Source organism: Mytilus californianus, unplaced genomic scaffold, assembly GCF_021869535.1.
Source record: "Mytilus californianus isolate M0D057914Y unplaced genomic scaffold, xbMytCali1.0.p SCAF_20, whole genome shotgun sequence".
Taxonomy (NCBI): domain Eukaryota; kingdom Metazoa; phylum Mollusca; class Bivalvia; order Mytilida; family Mytilidae; genus Mytilus; species Mytilus californianus.
This window is the reverse complement of record NW_026262669.1, coordinates 4,816,220-4,840,751: the sequence shown is the minus strand read 5'-3', so window position 1 is coordinate 4,840,751 and position 24,532 is coordinate 4,816,220. Positions and strand designations below refer to the sequence as shown.

The window sequence follows — 24,532 nt, the reverse complement described above, 5'->3', positions numbered from 1 at the left end:
ATGTTTATTATGAAGAGAAAAACAAACAGTACAAAAATGCTATACATATATATATTTTAACCAAAATATCTACACTACATAGTTTTTTAACAGGTTTGTTAAGATCATATATTCGAAGTGTTGCTTCATGCAGACTTATAGCTTTATATATGATGTTGTATTGGCAAAGTTGCATGGACGAATTAGGTGCAATAGGCTATTCCAGAAATAGTTCCCCCCCTTTTTTTAAGGAAGAGGCTGGAATTACAGAAAATTTTGTTTATTCTATAGCCCTATGGAAGACGCTGGATTTTCAGTACTTTTTGCAAAATGAAATGGTATGGAAAATTCCGACACGGGATTGATTGTTTACAAATAATAACGTCACGTGAAAATGATTATTCAATGATGTCAATTCATTTTTCCAGAACATCGTCCGCCATCCTTATGTGTGCATACAAAATTTCTCATCATAAGACACTTATCTTGTACAGACTGACACAACGTGAACAAAACCATGGCATGAAAAGCTACGTTCATGGTTACACCTTAAATACAAAGATATAACAAATACAGATTATTCAGAAATTATGTTGATTAAATAATGAAAATGTCAGTGACCCAAAAATCGTCAAGATTCACATTTCATTTTTGTCCATTGTTTTCATTTCTAAGAAATGGGATTGTTACTTACGCAGTCGAAGGTCAACAGAACCCAAATCTAATACAAATCAATTATAAATAATGCTCACTGAAATTACTGAAAATAGAAAGATTATGTCTAACAAGATCATTGACATGCCTCATTCATTGATTTATGGATTTATGGCGCGATAGATCCTTACTCACTATCGATTTTTATGACAAAATTGTATAGAATTTCATTAAACAATATTTCAGTGTTTAAAAATATAAACATACACAAGCATAGCATACGTATTATATATATCTTTGTCAAGATTAATATTTTTCCTTAACAAAGTACTTCACTTACGAATTACATTTGAGCGGAGTAAATTGATTAAAAGTATTTTTGTGAATCTTTTGAATCACAGTGCAAGTTGAACCAATCAGCGGAATTTATAATTTACTTATTTGTTATGTATTTTTTTTGGCACACTTAAATAAGAATCATAAAAAATGAAATGCTGTTAGTAGATATAACAGAAAAAAAAATTAATTCTTTTAGCAAAAGATGGATTGGGTCGGGATTCTGTGTATTCAAATTAGTTGTACAACTCTCCTTTCTTTTTGGAATTCTGTAGAGATTTTGCAACCTACATCGTTCACCAAGACTAATAGTTTTTAATAAAGTATAGTAATTATTCATATCTTATAAAGCATTACTTATCGAAAGGCATTCATAATGACTGATTGCAAATGACGTTGCATTATTTCTGATATTAAAGAACAAATATTGGCATTTTAATTAATGCAAACAAATTTGTAGTATCTTTCCCCTAAAAAGTAGCATCTTTTTATGAAAAACAGCCAATCCTGATGTACTTGCAGTACTTAAATCAAATGGCGGTTCCTGATTTCTATTAAAATAAAGACACTATTACATTCTTATTCAACACAAACAAATGTGTAAGGATTTTCATCCTTATTGTATTAACTGTTATAAAAAAAACTTATCTTGAGGCCTTTGAATTAACCAGTTACAAATAACATTGCATTTTTTTCATAAAAAAACAAAACAATTCTGTTAATTTTAAACTACATTTGTATGCGAACAACATTTTAATATCTCTTCTCTGATATTCATTTAATTTTGTGAAAATCAACCTTTCCTGGTGTACAAAAAGTACAAAACAACAATGACTATCAATAATATCTATTCAAATAAAGAAGTGATTGCATTCTTATTCAACAAAAAACAAAAGTTTATGCCTATGTATCCTTATATTATTCACATTTTATAAAAAAAAAAGATACTCACAGGCATTTAAAATGACGTATTGCAATTAACATTGCATTAGTTTGAATAAAAATAAGAAATATTTGCATATTTAAATAATGTGAAAACCATTTTAGTTTCTTTTCTCTGATATATATCATCATTTGTAAAAAAAAATATCTTGATGTACAGAGAGTACTAAATTCTAATGGCGGTTCATAATTTCTATTAAAATAAAGAAATTATTACATTCCTATTCAGCACAAACAAAGGTTTACGTATTTTAATCCTTATATTATTACAATTGTATCAAAAAAAGAACTTGCACTGAGGCCTTTGATATAACTTGTTACAAATAACATTGCCTTTTTTGATAAAATAAAAGAAATATTGGTAATTCTAAACAATGCAATGCTAACAACCTTTTAGTTTCTTTTCTCTGATATTCATTAAATTTTGTTAAAAACAACCTTTCCTGATGTACAAAAATGACAAACAATATTGTCATGTTTAAGCAATGCGAACAAAGTTTTGGTATCTTTTCCACAAATTTAGCATATTTTATGAAAAACAATCCATCCTGATGAACAAAAAGAACTAAAATCCAATGGCGGTCAATAATTTCCATTAAAATAAAGAAATGGTTGCATTCTTTTTTAACAAAAACAAAATGTTTATTAATACTTAAATTATTCACATTTAATAAAAAAAGAATTATTCAGAGGCATTTAGAAAAAGAAGAAATGTAAGCATATTTAAGCAAAAGAAACACAAATTTAGTATCTTTTCTCTGATATATATCAATATTTGTAAAAAAATAAAAAACAACACATCATGATGTACAAAAAGTAATAAATTACAATGGCGGTTCATAATTTCCATTTAAATAAAGAAATGAATGAATGCACTCGTTATCTATCAAAACCCAGCTTTAAGTATTTTTACTGTTATATTATTTCATTTTCATCATCTCGTGACATTAAAATGCATAATTGCTACATACACGATAACATTTTATCTCTTTTAAGTGATACAGAAACAATTGAGCTTGACATCAAAATGCACTTATGTAATTTATTTGGCAGACAAAAATGAACCAATAAAGAAAACAAAATACACATAATGCGTGAAAGGTAATTTATATATTTTTTTATGTGTTATTGCAAGTAAAGGTGTCTTCGAAGATGTCCGCGTTTATCGCATGTAAATACTATGGAGTTCGTTTTACATAAGTATTTAAAGTAAACGTATTCGTCCGATCCGTGCATATAATTAATATACTGATCGATCGCGGTCACGGTTACTCTCACATAGCTTATTTGACGTATCTGACGGATTATATGGTCATCGATCACCGATCATTCATCGATCAGTCAAGTTCCCGTCAAAAAGTAATGCATAAGATTGCAAGTAATGTAGCACATGTAATTCAACTGATGTAAGTTCTTTATTCTCTCTCTCTCTTTTTTTAATTATGATATAGTGTTTTTTACATCATGATTACCTTATTTTTTTTGTATTACTTTCATTATTATTACTATACTGTATCATTATTATAAGTAGACGTTGTAGGAGTAGAACTGTTATATTTTAATGTTAATTAAACGTTCGAAGTTGAAATGTGGTGAACAATAGGGATATACCGAAATAACCTTTCGATAAACAATTTCGATAAAATATTTTCAAATGTCTTTTGGTTCTTTATAACGTTTTTTTTTAAGAAATACAAATTGACAATTTAGCTTAATCAACAAAATTAATTGTTTTAAAAAATGTATTGACTTTGTGAATGCAAATTGTCATTAGTTTCATTAGATATTCGCATGTTCAATTATCCAAAACCTGTACCGAAACAGTATGTCATCGTCCTAATTGGAAGTAAGTGCGTTTGTCTTTGTCACCAAAAATAAAATTAACCATTAAACCTCTTTGGTCTTTTGTGCCAGTCACCAGTAGGTTTCATCAACATAAGGTTTCAAGTTTGGTGACAGTCCCCACCTGTTGTATCATACGTTGGCTTGCTCATTTTGTTGTACACATATTTTTTACGACTTTCTCAGGTAAAGACAGACTTGCATTGATAGTCATTTCAAGCTGACTAATTAAACGCGGTCATAATATGGAAGTTCGGATTAATAACCATGATGGCAACGTTACAATTCACGTTATTGTTGGCAATCGATCTACCATATCACTGGACACAATATCAGTAAGGAAGTAACACAGATAAGTTTTCTTTTGAAAGAGATGCGAAAGATACCAAAAAGATATTCAAACTAATAAGTCGGAGAAAACCTGAAAACGCCATGGCAAAAAAAAAAAAAAAAAAAAAAAAAAAAAAACTACTAAAATACAAACAACACACAATAGAAAACCAAAGACCGAGTAACCGGGACCCAACTTAAAATTTGGGGTATTATCTAGTGCTGTGAAAGGGTAAAAAGATATTGGTCAACATTTCGTACCTAGTTTGAAACACACATATGTTGATTAGTTGAATTCGACAATGTCCTATTTGAGACAATGAGTAAGCGATAGTGGTGACGACCATTGGAAGATAACTATCGTTATCTGTGAAACAAAAATGATATAATGGTTAGCTAGTAGTTTTCCCAATTTTCTTAACGTTCTGAGATGCATCGATTAAAGGTCTGACACGTTTTAGTTAATGTATTTATAATTTTAAATGTGAAATTATTTCATGGCTCTGACTTTTGTTATCATATAGGGACCATCGTGTTTTTCTAAATACAGTATCACGCTAGATACCTGTAAGTTTATCCACAAACAAAAGAAAAACAGTAAAATCACAAATACTGAACTTCGAGGAAAATTCAAATAGGTAAGTCCCTAATCAAATGGCAAAATCAAAAGACTAAACACATCAAACGAATGGGTAACAACTGTCATATTCCTGACTTGGTACAGGTACAGCTAGCTAAACCTCTCACTTGTATAGTGTCGCATCCAATTCCATTATATTGACAACAATGCGTGAACAAAACAAACAGACACAAGAGGTAAAAATGTCAAAAATAGGGGTACAGCTGCCAACATTGTGTTATCATCTTAATCACTATAAAAACAAACACATGTAACAAAGAAGCACAAAAAGGCATACATCAAATTTAACATCATCATTTTGCTGTTTTATGATACGATTTTATTTTTCTATGTAAAATCCACCAATAAAGGATGGAAGGTTTTAAGTACTGGCGAAGAATTGCGCGTTTGACGTCACACAGAAAGATATAAAATAATTTTGTCGTTCAAAGTATGACGATATATCTAAGGACAGAGTCACGTCAAATGGATATCACAAAAAACAGACTTAACAGTAAAAGTAATATTAATAAAATAAAAAAAAAAAAAAAAATTGTCGTTCAAAGTATGACAGGATACATAAGTACAGAGTCACGTCAAATGGATATCACAAAAAAAAAGACTTAACAGTTAAAGTAATATTAATAAAGACAAATAAAAGAATATTCTAACAGCTCTTTAAATGTCTTACCTGTAAGATCAGCTGTTATACCTGTATATAATATATATTATATAGACAAATTTCTGAAAGATTTTGTAACAGTGTGTACTTATATGAGCATTACAAATTGTATGTTGATAATTTAGATAAATGTATATTCTTTTGGCAAAATATATAAGTAATGTACGTGTTTCATTCTGTATAACATGTGTCTTTCTATGTTGTTATGTTACACTATTGTTACAGATAAGGGTGATGGTTTGGTACCATTAAAACGTTTAAACCCGCTGCAATTGTTTGCACCTGTCCTAAGTCAGGAATCCGATGTTCAGTAGTTGTCGTTTGTTGATGTGGTTCATAAGTGTTTCTCGTTTCTCGTTTTTTACATAGGTTAGACCGTTGGTTTTCCCGTTTGAATTGTTTTACACTAGTAATTTTCTGGGCCCTTTATAGCTTGTTGTGTGGTGTGAACCAAGGCTCTGTGTTGAAGGCCGTACTTTCACTATAATGGTTTAATTTTATAAATTGTGACTTGGATGGAGAGTTGTCTCATTGGCACTCATACCTCATCTTCTTATATCTATATAGTCCCTGTTTATTATTTTAAATACTTCAAGGTTAGACACATACGGATAAAAACATAAAACCATAGTTTTTAGTTATAAATCATAACTACTGTTGGTAAGACATATTTGTTTATGGGCCGTATTTGTTATAAAGGCACTTACCCATGCATTAATTTTAATCGTTCTATATATGTAATAAACCTATGATAAGTTGTATGTTTTTATTTTTGCATATTTCCATTTCTTATGTGCAATCCCCATGGCTTTTGCTGTAGTAAGGGTTTCATTGTTTCTCACTTATTATTGCTCATTTAATTTAGACAGCTTGTTCTTTGCTTTTATTATTATACGGATATTCTTTTCAACCTGAATGTATTTAACGTTGCAAATAAATATACGACACATATTGATATAATCTTATTATATCTAAATATAGATTGTTATGTCACGGGTTATATATCTTACCTGTGTGATAAGTGTATTTGCTTTCCGATAAAATGGCTCAGGCGGTGTCTAAAACATGCGAGATTTGCATAAGTGCTTCAGGATCGCAATACTGCTTAGAATGTGAACAAAACTTTTGTGAAAATTGTAAAATATTGCATAAAAGACAGAAAGGCACAATCAATCACCAGTTTCAGTCGTCCTCAGACGTCATTCCGGAAGGTAAATCGAAATGTCCGGACCACAAGGAAGACTTATGTTTTCTATGTAATACCTGTAATGTAGCAGTTTGTAGCAGTTGTGTGACCGGAAGTCACACAGGCCATGCCTTTTCTAAGCTTATGGACAGCATAACAAAGCTGAAGGAGAAGAATAAAAAAGACCTCCATAGAAAGGTACACGAAACAACCCAAAACTTGAAAAAGATAGAAGAAGGTCTAAAGGCATTTGATGTAAAAGTGGAAGTAGTAGTAAAAGCTATTACAGAAGAAGGTACAAATATAAAGGCAATGGTTGATAAATGCATCGCAGAGATGATTGCATCGGTCAAGGATCAATCCAAGACGGAAAAGGACAAATTAACAAAGATCATAGCAGATAGAAAAATGGATTTGAAAGCGGGAAGTAACTTAGACAAGAAGATATATGAACTCGACAAGAAACGAAACGATGGAAAATTGTTACAGTCGTTACAAAAGCTTACAGATGACATTGCAAAGCTGACGATAGAGCCTTTACCCGTATTTCCAAACATACAGTATACTGATAAGCCTGTAACAGATAACGACATCAAACAACTGTTTGGCATCTTCAAAATAAGGTAAATACCTGAGGAGAGAATTGTTTTGTAGACTGCATTCTGCAGTCGTAATACATGCTTTAATATAACTATATTATTTGAAAGTGACATGTATTTTTGTATAATCAAAATTCTGTTTTTGAATATCAATGTATTTCTGAATTAAATCTCATGACAGACGCAGGGGGGACAATTCATTCAATAAAAAGATGTGGTCATTAACAATGTATTGTTTATAACGGAATAACAATGGACTCTAGTAAATAGACATGTGGTCTATGACAATGCACATTTTAAATTGTATTCACAATGCACTCGACACTACGTGCAGTTATGAAGTTATTCAGGAATACTTGTTTTCAAACTAGCACAGAATATCTGTTTTCCTCATTTTTAAATGTTTTGTTTTGATATTATACATTTAAGGAATCATGTGTAAATACTTCATTTTTATTTTGACAGTGGAGTACGTACACAGTATATCGGAAACAGAGAGAAAGAATTACCTAAACCAAAGAGGTAGGGCAATATGTTTGTATATTTTACAGTGTTAATTTTACGCTTAAAACAATGTAAACTTTTCGTCAAATGTGTAAGTAAATCACACATTATCTTCCTGTATACCTTATCTTTTTTTGTACGAAATGAAGCCCTCTCTCCATGGTTCTGGGTAACTTTGTTTCTTATATTGTGTAAATCAGTGCACCGTTTTACTGTCGACACATTTACTAATTACATGTATATACTTATCTTCATTACATTGTTCCTAAGTAGCAGTTTTTTAAGCCGTATTTGCTTAATTTTCTTGATACATATTTCACCAACTCACATTCTTTTTCAAATATTTTGTTTTGCTTTGATTTACATCTTCTACAAAGTCATTTGTAATGCGTTGCATACGTTAGCAAGCACTTATTCGAGTAGGACTGCGTTTAAGTGAATAATACTGATAATGATGTACAAACATATAGCGTAATTTATTTTCCATAGCGTTAAAATTAGGTTGTATTTAATTTTCGTAAATATACTGCTCGTTAAAATGTTTTTGCTTGTCTAGTATTTTTAACATTACTATATAAGCGGGAGGTTTAGCTAGCCATAAAACCAGGTTCAACCCATCATTTTTTCTTATAATGTCCTGTACCAAGTCAGGAATATGGCAATTGTTATCACATGGTCCGTTTTTATGTATGTTGGCGTTTGCTTTGGTAACAGTTCGATGTTTCTGTTGTTTCGTTTTGTTTCCTCTTATGGTTGATGTGTTTTCCTCAGTTTTGGTTTGCGACCCGGATTTGTCTCGGCTACTTCGATTTATGACTATTGAATAGCGGTATACTACTATTGCCTTTATATATAGCTTCTTCAATTTAACTGTACTGCATATTGTTAAATCTAAAGAATTCATCAGTTCATGCGGTTTTTTGCTGTAAGGAAGACGGGGAAAAGGAGGGAAAAGTATATGCAAAGCTGCAATAGTTCTTTAAGGATTGTGGATATAGATAAGAATGTCATTAATTCATTGCTACCTTGTGTTTATATTGTCAACTTAAAAGGTGTTTTATTTTATTTTGATCTATTGTGTTGTTCATTACAGTGATTACGAACAGGTTACGAAACCAAAAGAGGAAGGAAAATCCCTGTTCAGATGTGACGAGTGTGGGTAAGTTTCTAAATATTGTTTTTATGGACATGACGTAAATATGAATATTTATATTATATTAGCAACATACACTACAAAACAGAAAAAATCTGAAATGGCCTATATCTTTAATCAACTGTACTGATTTTTACTCGGCCAGTCTGACTTGGTGTGAAACTTAATTGATATTACTCGAGCGTAGTCTGAACCATACTTTACAGTCTGAACTAATACTTTACCAGTACTGAACCATTTTATATGTGTTTTAACTATTCTCGATCAAGTCTGAACCATGCTCGACCAAGTCTTAACCAACCTATGTCTGTATCTATCTATTACATTTCATCAATTTAGGAACTTTTTTAACAACAGCTTTTCCCCTTGGCTAGAAATTTGAACAACAATTTGAAATCCAAAATGTATTTAATATCGCATTGAAACTAAAATTTCACAATAAACATACTATAATCATCAACACCATGTTCATCAACACTTATACATATATATATTTGTGATCTAGAGCGCTGGAAACAGCGCAGGCGGCGTTGTCACGATATCCCAATAGCATGAGTTCGAATCCCGGCGAGGGAAGAACAAAAATTTGCTCCCGGTAATTTGCAGATTTAACATTGTTGTGCTGATATTTAGAGTAATAATGAATATAATATGTGTTTTCTTAATACTAAAATATATGATAAAAGAGATGATTTTTCATTTCCTATCGTTAATTATCCATTTTTAGATGGTGACGTTCCCTTGTCACCATCTTACGGTGTTTATATATCTCAACTTGTACGATTCGCTCGTGTATGTAACAATGTTTTAGATTTTAACGAGAGAAATTTATGTATTACTGAAAAATTATTACACCAGGGTTTTCGATATCACAAACTAGTCAAAACATTTACTAAATTTTATCATCGGTATAAGGACATCATTCGTAAATATAGCTCAACATGCAGACTTCTTATACGTTCAGGTATTTCACATCCATTTTTTTATGGAAATATTCTTTATAAAGCACAAAAATGTCAGTATTCACCTCTGAAACTAACAAAACCTTTAAATAGACTTATTAAGAAGGGATATAGTTACGATACTGTTGTCAGGTCATTAAAGATTGCATATTTTGGCGTTAATATTGATTCACTTATAGGGTCTTTGCATCGGCACTAAACACATTTATTTAAAAACCAGTTGTTGGCATGACACGGGTTATGTTCTTCTCATATATGTTATGATGGTATGATACTAAACCCCTAACGGGAAGGATTGTGCCTGATATTCATATGATGAAGACATAATCTTTCAATCAGTTTAATTGAAGTTTGGAGCTGGCATGTCAGTTAACTGCTAGTAGTCTGTTGTTATTTATGTATTATTGTCATTTTGTTTATTTTCTTTGGTTACATCTTCTGACATCAGACTCGGACTTCTCTTGAACTGAATTTTAATGTGCGTATTGTTATGCGTTTACTTTTCTACATTGGCTAGAGGTATAGGGGGAGGGTTGAGATCTCATAAACATGTTTAACCCCGCCGCATTTTTGCGCCTGTCCCAAGTCAGGAGCCTCTAGCCTTTGTTAGTCTTGTATTATTTTTAATTTTAGTTTCTTGTGTACAATTTGGAGTTTAGTATGGCGTTCATTATCACTGAACTAGTATATATATTTGTTTAGGGGCCAGCTGAAGGACGCCTCCGGGTGCGGGAATTTCTCGCTGCATTGAAGACCTGTTGGTGGCCTTCTGCTGTTGTCTGTTCTGTGGTCGGGTTGTTGTCTCTTTGACACATTCCCCATTTCCATTCTCAATTTTATTTCAGCCGTGCATCACTTTCACTGGTGATCCTATACATGGATCTGTCGTAGAGTTGTCACTTAGTTAGACGTACTTTCTGTGACTACATCGTACGATCCTTTACGACAGATCATTTAGCTAATCTGCAATCAATTCAATCTTCATACCTAATATATCATGTACTGTGTTACAACTCTAGATTCTACTAACGATGAAAGGTAACACTAGGCCACCGAAAGCTGAATGTTTAGTTCAGTCTAGGTGGCCCTGTGGTCTAGAGCGCTGGACACTGTGCAGGTGGTGTTGTCACGATATCCCAATAACATGAGTTCGAGTCCCGGCGAGGGAAGAATCAACCAGAACGATATAAAGTTTCAATGAAATATGCTTCAAGGCATAACATGATGACCTATATAAGGTCATTATTTTTCTGGTTAAAAAGCAAACTTTAATTTACTTAAACATTAAAATCGTTTGATAGCTATCGTGTGGTGTTGCCAATTGAGGGTTTACTTTATAATTTTCCATATTTTGTAGGTTTAAGGCAAAAACAATCCTTTATTCCGTTTATTAGACTGACATACCAAAAATCGTCGTTGACGCACATTTTAACATCCAAAACAAATAATGTGAGGTTTTGTTAATTTATCAATACAATAAAGGGGCATTATGTGAGATAAATTTAATAATGCAAACATTTCCATAACACTTTAAATCAAGCCATATTTAACACATTATATGTAGGATTTTGAAAATCTTATTTATTCGCATTGTATTGGAAATCATACTGTAACCTATGAATGTACATGTATCACGATTTCGTGTTCTCTTCATGCCAGTTGTTTTTTACATCTTTATATGCCTTTTACTCTATCTAATCAAATGATCCAACATTCTTATTTTCTATAGAATAACAGCCTTGTACTTTAAAATGAATATAATAAGTATTCCTAATTCTGAGTTTTATATAAACAAAATTTGTATTGCCAAACAAAAGAGAGAAATCAATTACTCTGAATTGTTCGTTTACTAAATTGTTGAAAAAAAATCTGCATTTCCGCGATAAAAATGTCATGAAAATAGACAAAGAAAAGCATCCCTCTTTTATAAATAAAGTTGATACAATAATTTACTTACAAAGTGACTTTTGTATTATTCATACACCGTAACAATTCATTTGTGCATTGCTTCATACACTTACAGTAAAATTTCTATTCAAACTGGACAATGATTTTTAACGTTTATATATCTAGTTTAATACGTGAGTTTAATACGTGAGTTTAATAACACATTATGAATGAGCTGTAGGCCATATTAAAACTTGATCCCATCAGTAAACAATATCTCACTTTCGTGTTGTCGGTAAAATAGGATGTAAATAATGCAAACCTTTGCAGAAAATAATATTTATAGACGGTAAATAAGTCAGATAATGCATATTTTAAGGTTTCCTTGTCGTATAACACACTACGGTCGGTCTTTCATGTGTTCAATCCTGACACCCCTCGGGGTGTTATACTTCGAGAAACCTTAAAATATGCATTATCTATCACATAAATTAAGATTTCGGTTAAATAAATTTGTATATATGTATACATGATGTCATGTTCACATTGCACAATGTACATCAAAAATACTAGAACTTTCAACCATTATTCAAATACATATTGTAAAATGTATTCAAAATTATTTGACTGTTTCAGAAATATTTTATGAGTACTGGAAAATTTTCAACTCTTACTTAAGCCTGGTATAAATTTTTTGAGTTTAGTTAATAACGCAGTGAAGTTTTTTTTTTTATTGTATATAACGTTACTTAATAAATTTAAAAAATGACACCTATGTTTTGTAAAATGAAAAAGTGAATATTATAGAAGTTCCATAGCAATCCTTGATAGCCTTTTGAAAAAAGGAATTGTGTTGCAAAGTTGCAGTAACAATTTAGGTTGATAAATTAAGTTTTGTCAAAATTAAAGACATGGCATAAAAGAAGAACTTTAATAAGGTTAAATTAACTCAGTACATGTGTATTTTACAGGTAAAAAGAAACCCCTAATTTCTTAAACTCGTGTATTATTATCTAGTGAATGCAAGAGGCCTTGTGATTTAAGTTGTACAGGATGTTGTTTAATTTTCAATGGACGTTATAGGAATGCGATGATGGATGTTATTTAAAATGTATTACTCTCTGACACCGTGTGATCTTTTAAATGAGTGTGCCCCAAGCAGGAGGTATTACTTTATAGTTTATCCCTTTTCAGAAGAACATTTTTAATCATTTTATATATATATATATATATATCCCAATATTCGCGTGTTATCAGTGATATAAATGGACGTATTATAGTTACTTGGATGCCGAACTTTTCAAAATAACTAAGGTCATAAAAATAAAATACTCATATCTTGGTAAAACATTGCAGTTTTGTTTTGTTGATAATTCCAGAACAACATTGAACAGCTTAACCACAATCCTCAATAATGAACGGAAAATCGTACATACATTAATCATATTTTAACAGTGAACTGTATGTTCTACGATACGACATTTGCCCTTTGTCGACGGTTATATTACAGATATCTAGAACACTAAACAGCCTCATAATTGATAACAAAATGTTCAATAGAAGCATAATGCATAGCTCTCAATGCAGCAAATACTTATTAATTTACACATTTTACGTTTGTATACAATTGTAGATACTCATATTTGCTGAGTCAATCATCACCTAAGAGACATCAATTGTCGTAATACACGTCTGATGCAGAAAATGTAATACAGTTAATGTTATCATAATAATGTTACCTTTGTCCATAACGATTTTGAGTGGTTAACTCACAATATAATTCAACAATAGGTGGTAAAATGAAGTAAATCAACCACATTTTTTATTCGAAACCATGTGTTTTGCTTTTGAAATGCTATCTGAGTAAACGACAACACATGTATCAGTATATTTGTTTGTGAATCTGTCACTTATACATGTGAAACTGACACCATTGATCTGTTTCGTCTTTCAGAAAGGAAGAGAGATCTGATTAGTAAGTATTATCTACGTTTTTTGTAAGTGACAAATAGTCAAAACTGTCATTTACTACAGACATGGTTTTGAAATATATTTAAATACTAGGCTCGTTCGGATAATAGACACCCCGTAACTATAGGCAAACTATTTAACAATGACCATTAAATACAGACATCTTTGATACAGAACCTTTATGATAAAGGTATATATTACAATGATTCAGATTTGTTAATGTGCACCGGTCATTCAATTCAAAACTATGAATTTGTTCCACTTGTCATAACAACAATATTTCCTATTTTACCATAAAAGACTTACAATGGATATTTTCATGACCAACACGACGGATGCTAGGTCTTAGTTTTCTTTGTTTTGTTATTGTTGTTTGTCCTTTTATCGTGTTTTTTTTTTAACATGGTGTTGTTTGTTTTTGTTGTGACATTCCAGTGCCCCTTTTATCTTGTCTAAAATGTCTTTTACAAAATTGAAGAATTGACATCTAGTATACTGGTAATAAACAAGAAAACTAGGATCCCATCTGAATAAGTCGATCTAAACCGCCTGTTATACGTATTCCAATTTAATAGTCAGACCGATGTTGTTTTTCATTATGTCGTCCATCTGTCTGCAATACATTAAGAAATATTTTATATGAAATTAAAAAAAAAACGCATTGTTGCCTTGTTTGGAACATTATCAATATTCAAAATGGTCATGTGTCGTCTTAACATTTGCAATAGTACATACATATATATCAAATGTTTCCTCTTAACCTGTATCAATATTTGAATTCTACAAAAAAGGAACAATCCAGGGAAATAATTACACTAGTGAAGTCCTAGTTTAACGTAAATAAAGGCAAAACTAGTATACTGCTGTTCAATAGTCATAAATCGATTAAGCGAAAACAAATCCGGGTCACAAACCAAAACTGAGGGAAACACATCGACTATAAGAGAAAACAAAACGGAACAACAGAAATATTGAACTGCTATAAAAACAAACGCCAACATACATAAAAATGGACTATGTGATAACAATTGCCATATTCCTGACTTGGTACAGGACATTTTAAGAACAAATGGTGGGTTGAACCTGGTTTTATGGCTAGCCAAACCTCTCGCTTATATAGCAATGTTAAAAAATCCGCTAACATGACAACATTACGTGACAGGAATAAAAAACAAATAAATGCAAGAACATTTAGGACAGAGAAATACATAAATAAATAATATAATAGTCCATTTCAACATTCAAACCACAGAATAACAACGAACACCTAAAACTAATTTACGACAGAACGCATATACAGCATAATAGAATAATAAACTGTACGTCACACGAATGTATCAACGCCACAAAAAGTGACGTCACAGTTAAATTTCTAAAAATACAATATGAAATTGGGATTAAGTTTGTAATGGTGTTATTTGATGTATTTTCTAACCATTACAAGAATATTAATATAGAACTGTGTTAGTTATGGTGTAATTATTTGTATTTTTTAACCATGGTTTTTCTACGAAATGAAACTTTTTCTTCTAAATCAAACTGTGAAAAAAACAAATGAATCCTGTGCATATAGTTGCTTTTAACCTGAAAATGATATAAATGAACTAGGTAACGTTGTTTTATTTTATTTTATTCGGGATGGATCATGAGTTCAAAGTTAAGTTGTCCACTTTTCTTTCTAAATATTTTCAGCATTTGTTTGCAAAAAAATTTATTACCAAAAAGCGTTTTAACTAACTTTTTGTTTTTAATCTCTCGGCTGTTATTATTCAATAACAAAACAATCCTTGTTTTTTTATGAAGAAAAAAGCCCACATATCTAATGAAGAAATCATAAAGTTCGTGAAAAAAGTAAAATTGTGAGATGTGTTGCACACATACAAACCTGGTTTAACAAGTTGAATATTCATTGTATAACTGGCTATGGGAAATAGGTTTCTCATTGTTAAAGGCCGTGCAGCAACCTATAATTTTTATCCACGTTATCAACAAATTTTATTTATTGGCAATCATATTACATCTTTTTGTTTGTATATCAAAGGGTGCTCGAGCACAAAACTTAGGAAAATAAAATAACTACTGTCATTCCGATGTTTTGATTAAATGTCAGATGTCTTTGTATAACACAGGAGAACATTGCAGGATTTGCACCTCCTGCTATGTATGTCTAATCCAACTATAAGCACCTTAGGCATAACTTTATTTTCAAAATCATCTCAAAGAAAATGATAAAAAACACCTCGCAAAGTTCTTTGATTCCATAATCGAAAATATCGACGATGTGTTGTAATTCAATAACCCACATTTCCGCGTGTGCTTACACCTCATATACCGAAAGTAGCAGATCTGCTTTATATCTTGTTTTTTTTTTTTAAATTGACACAATCTAGAATCTATGACAAACGATTTCAACTTTCAATTTCCCAGCACTAACATACTGATTGGACATTACAGAAGTACACAGTTACAATCACGGATTGGTTGATCTGTTCAATTGTTCTTAACTAGCTTACGACATATTTTGGTTGTTTTAGAGCTTTGTATATAAGAACAGTCGTCTGATCTATAAATTTACCGATTGTGTCGTATTCCCGATAGTGACGTTTTGACTAAGTATGGACTGGCGAGTGATGCATGCATATCAGGTATCATTTGTCCCATTGACGCACGCCGACTAGCTCCTGTTGGAGATCATGCGAATCCCCGAGTTTTGTTTTTTGCTTGATTTGCCTCTCCTTATTGAATTAATGGAATTTGAGCATCAGTTAAATATGTTTCAATCTAGATATTGTTTGCACTGAGTGATTTTGAAATAGCAAATTACTAAAATGAAATTTACTCTGTTTTATCATTATTCAATTTGCTATATCTACGTATCAAGCTTACAACTTGCTAACCAAATGTAATTATTTAGTTATTGAAGTACTAAATTATGTAAGCTTCAACAAGCATATCAAATCAAATGTAACGACGACTTTAAATGGCTCAATATCTCTAAAATCAGTTTACAACTATAATAATCGAGTATACCTTATAGTGTTCCTTTACACATACTATCCTTTCTGATGTCTGTGTTGATATGATTAATTTAACTGGACAGACATTTCCACTTCTTTTACAACAATATGTTTACTATATTTTATAAATTGTATGCATTGATGTTTTTGAGATTATGATGTTTTGTATCGTGAGTAGCTTTACGTATTTTTCCAGATATTAAAGTTGTATTACTGTTATTTTTCAGCTAGTAAGTGTTATTTACAAGACAGATAAGTATACTGTGATACGAGCGTTCACAATGTAGAATGAAAGCATGATAGATAAGGAATTGATGTATTATTTTAACTGATAAAGTCTAAAGTTTATCTCTATATTATGATTATTTTTGCTGTATGTTTTCCTTGTAACTTCTGACATATTTCAATGTTGTTGTTTTTTTATACATTGGCCTTCATAAATCATAAGGAAACACATGTGCTATTAATTGTTAGATGTCTTTAAGTTCAACACTACCATTGACTTTCCCCTATTAGTCTTTGTAAAATTTGCACTTTTCAAAAAATTGTGCAGAATTTATCTTTGTTTCAAATAAAGAAATACTTGGCATGAGTAAAGTTTTATCATGTTCAGTACTACAGACACAATTTCACATAACATTTCATTGCATATAAGATAATAACCATCACTGTAAGTTAACCAATCAAATGTTCACCCTTTTCTTTCCTGTTTACAAGCTTTAGTAACCATGTTACCTCAAGTTTCCAAACTATTTTATAGAAACACCAAATAAAAAAAAGGATGGTGCTTCGAAACACCCAGGATATATGTTGATGACTCAGAATGTTTTACTGCAATGAAATGTAGGATTAATTTCATACAACTGTCAAAGTCAAGGGAATATTTTTTTTCGACCCTTTTTCGTATGCACGGGATGTGACGTACTATGATTTGGTGGTATTAAACCTTTATTACCCCCAAAGTTTGATTATAATATAATGAAAATAAACAATAATTATGTTATTGTCTTCTTTAATACAAATCTGAATACATTTATTTCTTTTTATAATCTATCACGTCTAAGAAAATGCAGTTTCACCCTTAAAGCCATAAACACTTCAAAACAATATATTGATCATATTTTTTAAGATTGATGAAGTGGTGTTTTTTTATATTTATTTAAACTTGTATTTTTATTTTATTTTTCAGTGCATTGTAAGTGTTTTGTACCAAACAGATAAGTATACAGTAAATTTTGTATGTAGTGTTTTTATTAACATTAGGAAAATATAAAATTTTCAGTAGATAAAGACGCAATTACATAGAAGTAAATATACAACCTATTCGTATATGAGAAACATACAGATATTGTCATTCCTAATATAATACATACGCCATAAGTAACAACCCTTTCGATTTAGTTAATATGAAATGTGAGGCAGAACGAATGCCTCATATCATATTTTGATTGATACGGGATTTTGTTAAAAAAAAAATACTTTTAAAAGGAGAAGGTAATATTGAGATCGTATTGTTATTAAAACATTTTTTTATACTTTTAAGATTATTTCAAAACGTTTCTATCAAATGTCTAATCAAATACAGGTGAACATTCAGATAAATTTATAAACGTAAATAATGACTCGGTTTTTTGTAACTAATTTTTAAAATAAAACCTAAATTATAACTTGAATATTTTCTGATCAACCTTTTCTTGTGCTAAACACATACAGCTTATGCACTTTTGTCAGGTTGAACTAATTGGTATCATCGTTTTCAAAGTTTATTTCCACTTGAGAAAAGATCTGTATTTGAAATAACCACACGTATTCGGAAAGCGTTTTGTATTCGTGCTGGCCAGCAAAGCAACCAACAACATGGTATTGGTACGACGTAAACACTACACCAACGTTTTTGAAGAATGAAACTACTGTTTTTGGTCTAGATTCAAGGCCTTAGTGTCCATACAGAGTCAACCCGTAGACAATCATACCGTTACCGCATCTCAGCTTAGGCCCTCTTTTGAAAATTTGAATGCCTTTCTGTCAGTTCGCTCTCACATATATAAATAACCATTCAAATGATGATAAATAGAAGAGAACATCCTTACTATAGTTATAGTTAATATAGTTATGTCATATATAATGCTCATAAATAGACAAACAATCCATGTAAACGTATGGTTTTCCTGAATAAAAATAATCTTAAAGGTCACCATTTACCTTTGGAATGAATAACATTAATTTTGTTTCAAACATTTAATACGTAACGAAACATCCTCTTCATTTGAACTCTAGTGGATTGTTGTCTGTTTGGTAATCATACCACACTTTGTTATTTATATAGGTATTGTTACCCATAACACGTATGGTCATATATCTTATCGACATCTATAGTTAAGCACAGTATATGATAATCCTTTTCGTTTCATCACTAGTGGATTGTTGTCTGTTTGGTAATCATACCACACTTTGTTATTTAAATAGGTATTGTTACCCATAACACGTATGGTCATATATCTTATCGACATCTATAGTTAAGCACAGTATATGATAATCCTTTTCGTTTCATCACTAGTGGATTGTTGTCTCTTTGGTAATCATACCACACCTTGTTATTTATATAGGTATTGTTATCCATAACACGTGTGGTCATATATCTAATCGACATCTATAATTAAGCACAGTATATGATCATCCTCTTCATATAGGTATTGTTATCCATAACACGTATGGTCATATATCTTATCGAAATCTATAGTTAGGCACAGTATATGATCATCCTTTTCGTTTCATCACTAGTGGATTGTTGTCTCTTTGGTAATCATACCACACTTTGTTATTTATATATGTATTGTTATCCATAACACGTATGGTCATAAATCTTATCGAAATTTATAGTTAAGTACAGTATATGATCATCCTTTTCGTTTCATCACTAGTGGATTGTTGTCTCTTTGGTAATCATACCAGACTTTGTTATTTATATATGTATTGTTATCCATAACACGTATGGTCATATATCTTATCGAAATCTATAGTTAAGCACAGTATATGGTAATCCTTTTCGTTTCATCACTAGTGGATTGTTGTCTCTTTAGTTATCATACCACACCTTGTTATTTATATAGGTATTGTTATCCATAACACGTATGGTCATATATCTTATCGACATCTATAGTTAAGCACAGTATATGATCATCCTCTTCATATAGGTATTGTTATCAATAACACGTATGGTCATATATCTTATCGACATCTATAGTTAGGCACAGTATATGATCATCCTTTTCGTTTCATCGCTATTGGATTGTTGTCTCTTTGGTAATCATACCACACTTTGTTATTTATATATGTATTGTTATCCATAACACGTATGGTCATATATCGTATCGAAATCTATAGTTAAGCCCAGTATATGATCATCCTATTCATATAGGTATTGTTATCCATAACACGTATGGTCATATATCTTATCGAAATCTATAGTTAAGCACAGTATATGATCATCCTTTTCGTTTCATCGCTATTGGATTGTTGTCTCTTTGGTAATCATACCACACTTTGTTATTTATATATGTGTTGTTATCCATAACACGTATGGTCATATATCTTATCGACATCTATAGTTAAGCACAGTATATGATCATCCTCTTCATATAGGTATTGTGTTCCATAATACGTATGGTCATATATCTTATCGAAATCTATAGTTAAGCACAGTATATGATCATGCTTTTCGCAGACAGTTAATGCCATTTTTACACTTAATAGTCGATTTGTATTTTGTAAACGATCGCGTGTCTGCTTAAACTTATTATAATACAGGTGTCTTAGTGTTTATACAATCACTTGTGCGACTGTGGTGGATATTTCGTTCTTTAAAGTATCACCAGTCCAATAGACAGTACTTTTGATTTGAATTGAAATATTATTGGTAAGTTCATTTTATAAATTAACTGTTTACAAGGCGTATTCAAAGCTCTAAAAGACTTTTTACTTCAAGGGATAGATGACCTTGGCCGTATAGGTCTCACTTTTTTTGCAATATTTGTTTTAAAATGCTCTTCAATTTTGTATTTAAATGGAAATCCAACAATGAGTATGATATAAACAAAGTTTGCGTCTGGCGTACCAAATTATAATCCTTGTATCTCCACTGAATATTTTCATAAGGTATATGTTTTTGCTCAAAACCATATGATGAGCTGTACTGTTTCGCATTTTTGTGTTTTTGTCTGTGGAATTACCCCGGATATGAACGTTCATTTGTCATATTTGAGATACATTTATTTACTTGCTTACAGTTTTGTATCATTAACTGAACAGAAATACATTCCAATGTGTGAATGGAAATGTAAGTTAACTTCAAACTTAACTGGTTTGAGAACAAACGAGGAAATTTATTTGGTCTCTGTTTGAAAATGTAACTAATCAGAATAATGATTTCTGTTATTTATCTAAATAATGTATACTACACTTGAAACCTTAGGTGTTACTGTTTGACGTAAACGTTGATAGTCGGTGAATAATCGGTGACGCGAACTTGACTTATCAATGACTGATCATTGATCGATACAATGAAGCTTATTTGGCTCATCTAGCAGCTATCGTGACAACCGTCATCGATCGATCAGTCAATTAATTGTATGCACGGATCAGCGAATACATATCTCATTTAACTTCTTATGTGAAACGAACTCCGCAGTATTTACATGCGATAAACACGGACCTCCTAGAGAACACTATTACCTGAAAATGTGTATCCAACTTGTCGTAATAACATAAGAAAAAAAAATATATAAATGACTTTAAATGCGATATTTCTGATTGCTTCTTAATTGGTTCTTTTAATGTTCTGCTAAATAAATAACATTATAGCAGAATAATAGCATGCTCAGAATGTTTCTATACCACTTAAAAGAGATAAAATGATATCATTTGAAATTAGTACCCTATTTAGTAGTCATGCATTTTAATGTCACTATGTTAACTAGTTTTCACAAAATGTTAATGATATAACAGTAAAGATAATTGTAGCCTTGTTTGTGTTCATTAAAAGTCCATATTTGTCTTTATTTTATTATAAATCTGTCATTGGTATCAGTATTTTTGTACAACAGGTTGGGTTCTTTGTCCTAAAATATAATTAATGTAAATGATAAGTTAGTAAAATTTTGTTTGAATTATCTAAAAATTGCCATATTTCTTCTTTTATATGAAAAAAGATGAACTTTTATATTCAGTCAGTCATTTCAAATGCCTCTAGATGAGTTGCTTTTTTTATGTAAACTGTGATTAGGCTAAGGATATAGATGCTTACACTTATGTTGGTGTTAAATAAGAGTGCAACAATTTCTGTATTCTAATGAAAACATGAACTGCCATTGTTTTTTAGTACTTTTTGTACATCAGGTTAGACGGTTTCTTGTATAATATGATGAATATCAGAAAAAAGATTCACACATTTTTTTGCATTGTTTAAACATGTCAATGTTTCTTCTTTTATAAAACAATTATGCACTGTTGTTTGCAATCAGATATTCATAATGCTTCTGGATAATTTTTATAAGATTTGTATACTATAAGGATACAGTTGCCTTAACTTTTGTTTTTGTGGAATAAGAATGCAGTTTTTGTTTTGTTTTACTGGAATTGATGAACAACCATTTGATTTTTGTACTTTTTGTACATCAAAATGGGTTGTTTTTCATAAAATATAATGAATATATGCAATACGTTGCAAACATTTAAAAAAATTGTTTAACAATATCAATATTTCTTCTTTTTATAAAAAAATAATGCACTGTTGTTTGCAATTAGGTATTCTTACGCCTCTAGAAAGGTTATTTTTTTTTTAATAAACTTAGATTCCAGATGGTTAAACTTACGTGTGTATTGAAAAAGAGCTAAATTATTTCTTTATTTTGATGAAAATCATGAACCACCATTGGATTTTAGTACTTTTTAACATCAAGATAGGTTGGGTTTCGTAAATTATGATGATTATAACGGATAATTTAGTAAAATTTAGTTTGTATTGTTTAAAAAAAACCCATATTTCTCCTTTTTTCCTGAAAATAAATGCACTTTTTATTCGAAAATCAACATTTCAACCGCCTTTTGATGAGTAACTTGTATGATATGTGGATACATGAAGAATAAAGATGCATTAACTTGTTGTCAAAACTTAAATACAAGATATTTTGCAATTTTAAGAACAAAAAATCATGAACCACTATAATTGTTTTTCATAAATTATGATGAATATAACAGAGAAGTTTGTGTTTGCATTGCTTACAAATACCAATATTTCTTCTTTCTTGTCAATGCAATTTTATAGACAAATGGTCATTGTATACGCTTTTGATGAGTTATTTTGATAAAATGTTGATATTCGAAGAATAAAGATTCTTTAACTTATGTGTGTCGAATAAGATTGCAATTATGTCTTTATTTTCATTGCATTTTAGTACTGTTTGTACATCAACATGTGTTGTTTTTCTGGATATAAGAGAAAAGTTACTAATATTTTTTCTTTTGATAAAATCAAGGCACCTGAATTTTTAATCAGTCGTTTCAAAGGCCTCAGGTGAGATATTTTATAAAATATGAATAATCTAATAGTTTTTGGTACTTAAGAACATCAGGATGGATTGTTTTTCTCTTTGTTTAAAAATCTCAAAATTTCTTCTCATTATAAAAAAAGTGTAATGTAGTTTGAAATGCCTCTATATAAGTAATTATTTTTTCTTAAATTTGAATACTATAAGCATGATAAGGATACAGATGCTTACACTTGTGTTTGTATTGAATAAGAATGTAATTATTGTTGTATTCAAAATTAAAAGGAATTCATGAACAGTCATTTGATTTGTGTTTTTTTTTTTAACATCAATATGGGTTGTTTTTCATAAAATTTAATAAATATGTAATGCGTTGCTTAAATTTTGTTTACATTATTTAAAAATGTCAATATTTCTTCTTTTCATGAAAACATTATGCACTGTTGTTTGCAATCAGTTATTCATAATGCCTCTGGCTGGATTATTTCTTTATTTTAATGAAACTAATGAACCTCTATTGTATTTCGTAAAATATAATGGATATCCCAAATAAGTTAGTTAAATTTTTAAATTGTGGTATTCATAAGATATGATCAATAAAAAGCATAATAAAAATACCAAACTTAAAAGCATACTCAAAACGGAAAAATTCATAAAGACTGCCAAAATTAATCGCTAACAATCAACGTAACAAGTGTAAAACAATTGTTGTATTCCTGACTTGGTACAGGCATCTTCTGAAGAAAATGGTGGGTTAAACCGTGATTTAGAGCTAGCTAAACCTTCCACTTGTATGACAGTTGTGTATCTTATCAGAAAAAAAAGATACTAAAAATGTTGTTCGAATTGTTAAAAAATGCAATTAGTTTTTATCAAAAATAGTGCCCTGTTGTTTGCAATCATTTCTTTAAAATGCCTCTGGAGACGTTATTTTATATACTTTGAATAACACAAGGATTAAGATGCTTAAACTTTCGTTTGTGTTGAAAAAGACTGCAGTTATTTCTTTATCTTAATGTAAATCATTGGATTTTAGTACAAATGTGAGTAGTATGTGGATATAGAAACCTTAACATGTTTGTGTAAATTCAAATACAATTATTTCTTAATTTTAATATATTGTAATGGAAATCATCAACCATATAATTATTTTTGCACATCAGAATTGGTTGTTCTTCATAAAAGATGATGAATGTAAGAGAAAACATGCTTTATATTTTGTTTGCATTTTTAAAGTGTTTCCTTTGCATATTTCTTTAATTCATTTCAATCATGCACCGAAATTTGTTTGTTTGATTTTTTAGAGCATTTCGTAAAATTTAGT

At 30.5% G+C, this 24,532-nt stretch overlaps 1 protein-coding gene across 1 annotated transcript in view; it reads left to right on the top strand.

The window, feature by feature from the left end:
* LOC127731812 (probable E3 ubiquitin-protein ligase MID2) overlaps positions 1-24,532 on the top strand; it is a 227,352-nt gene that overhangs the window by 192,538 nt on the left and 10,282 nt on the right. Inside the window, exons 3-6 of the mRNA XM_052240652.1 lie at positions 8,767-8,832; positions 13,630-13,650; positions 16,891-16,893; positions 17,853-17,858. Of these exons, the coding sequence (XP_052096612.1) occupies positions 8,767-8,832; positions 13,630-13,650; positions 16,891-16,893; positions 17,853-17,858 (96 nt within the window). The remainder of the gene's footprint in view (positions 1-8,766; positions 8,833-13,629; positions 13,651-16,890; positions 16,894-17,852; positions 17,859-24,532) is intronic.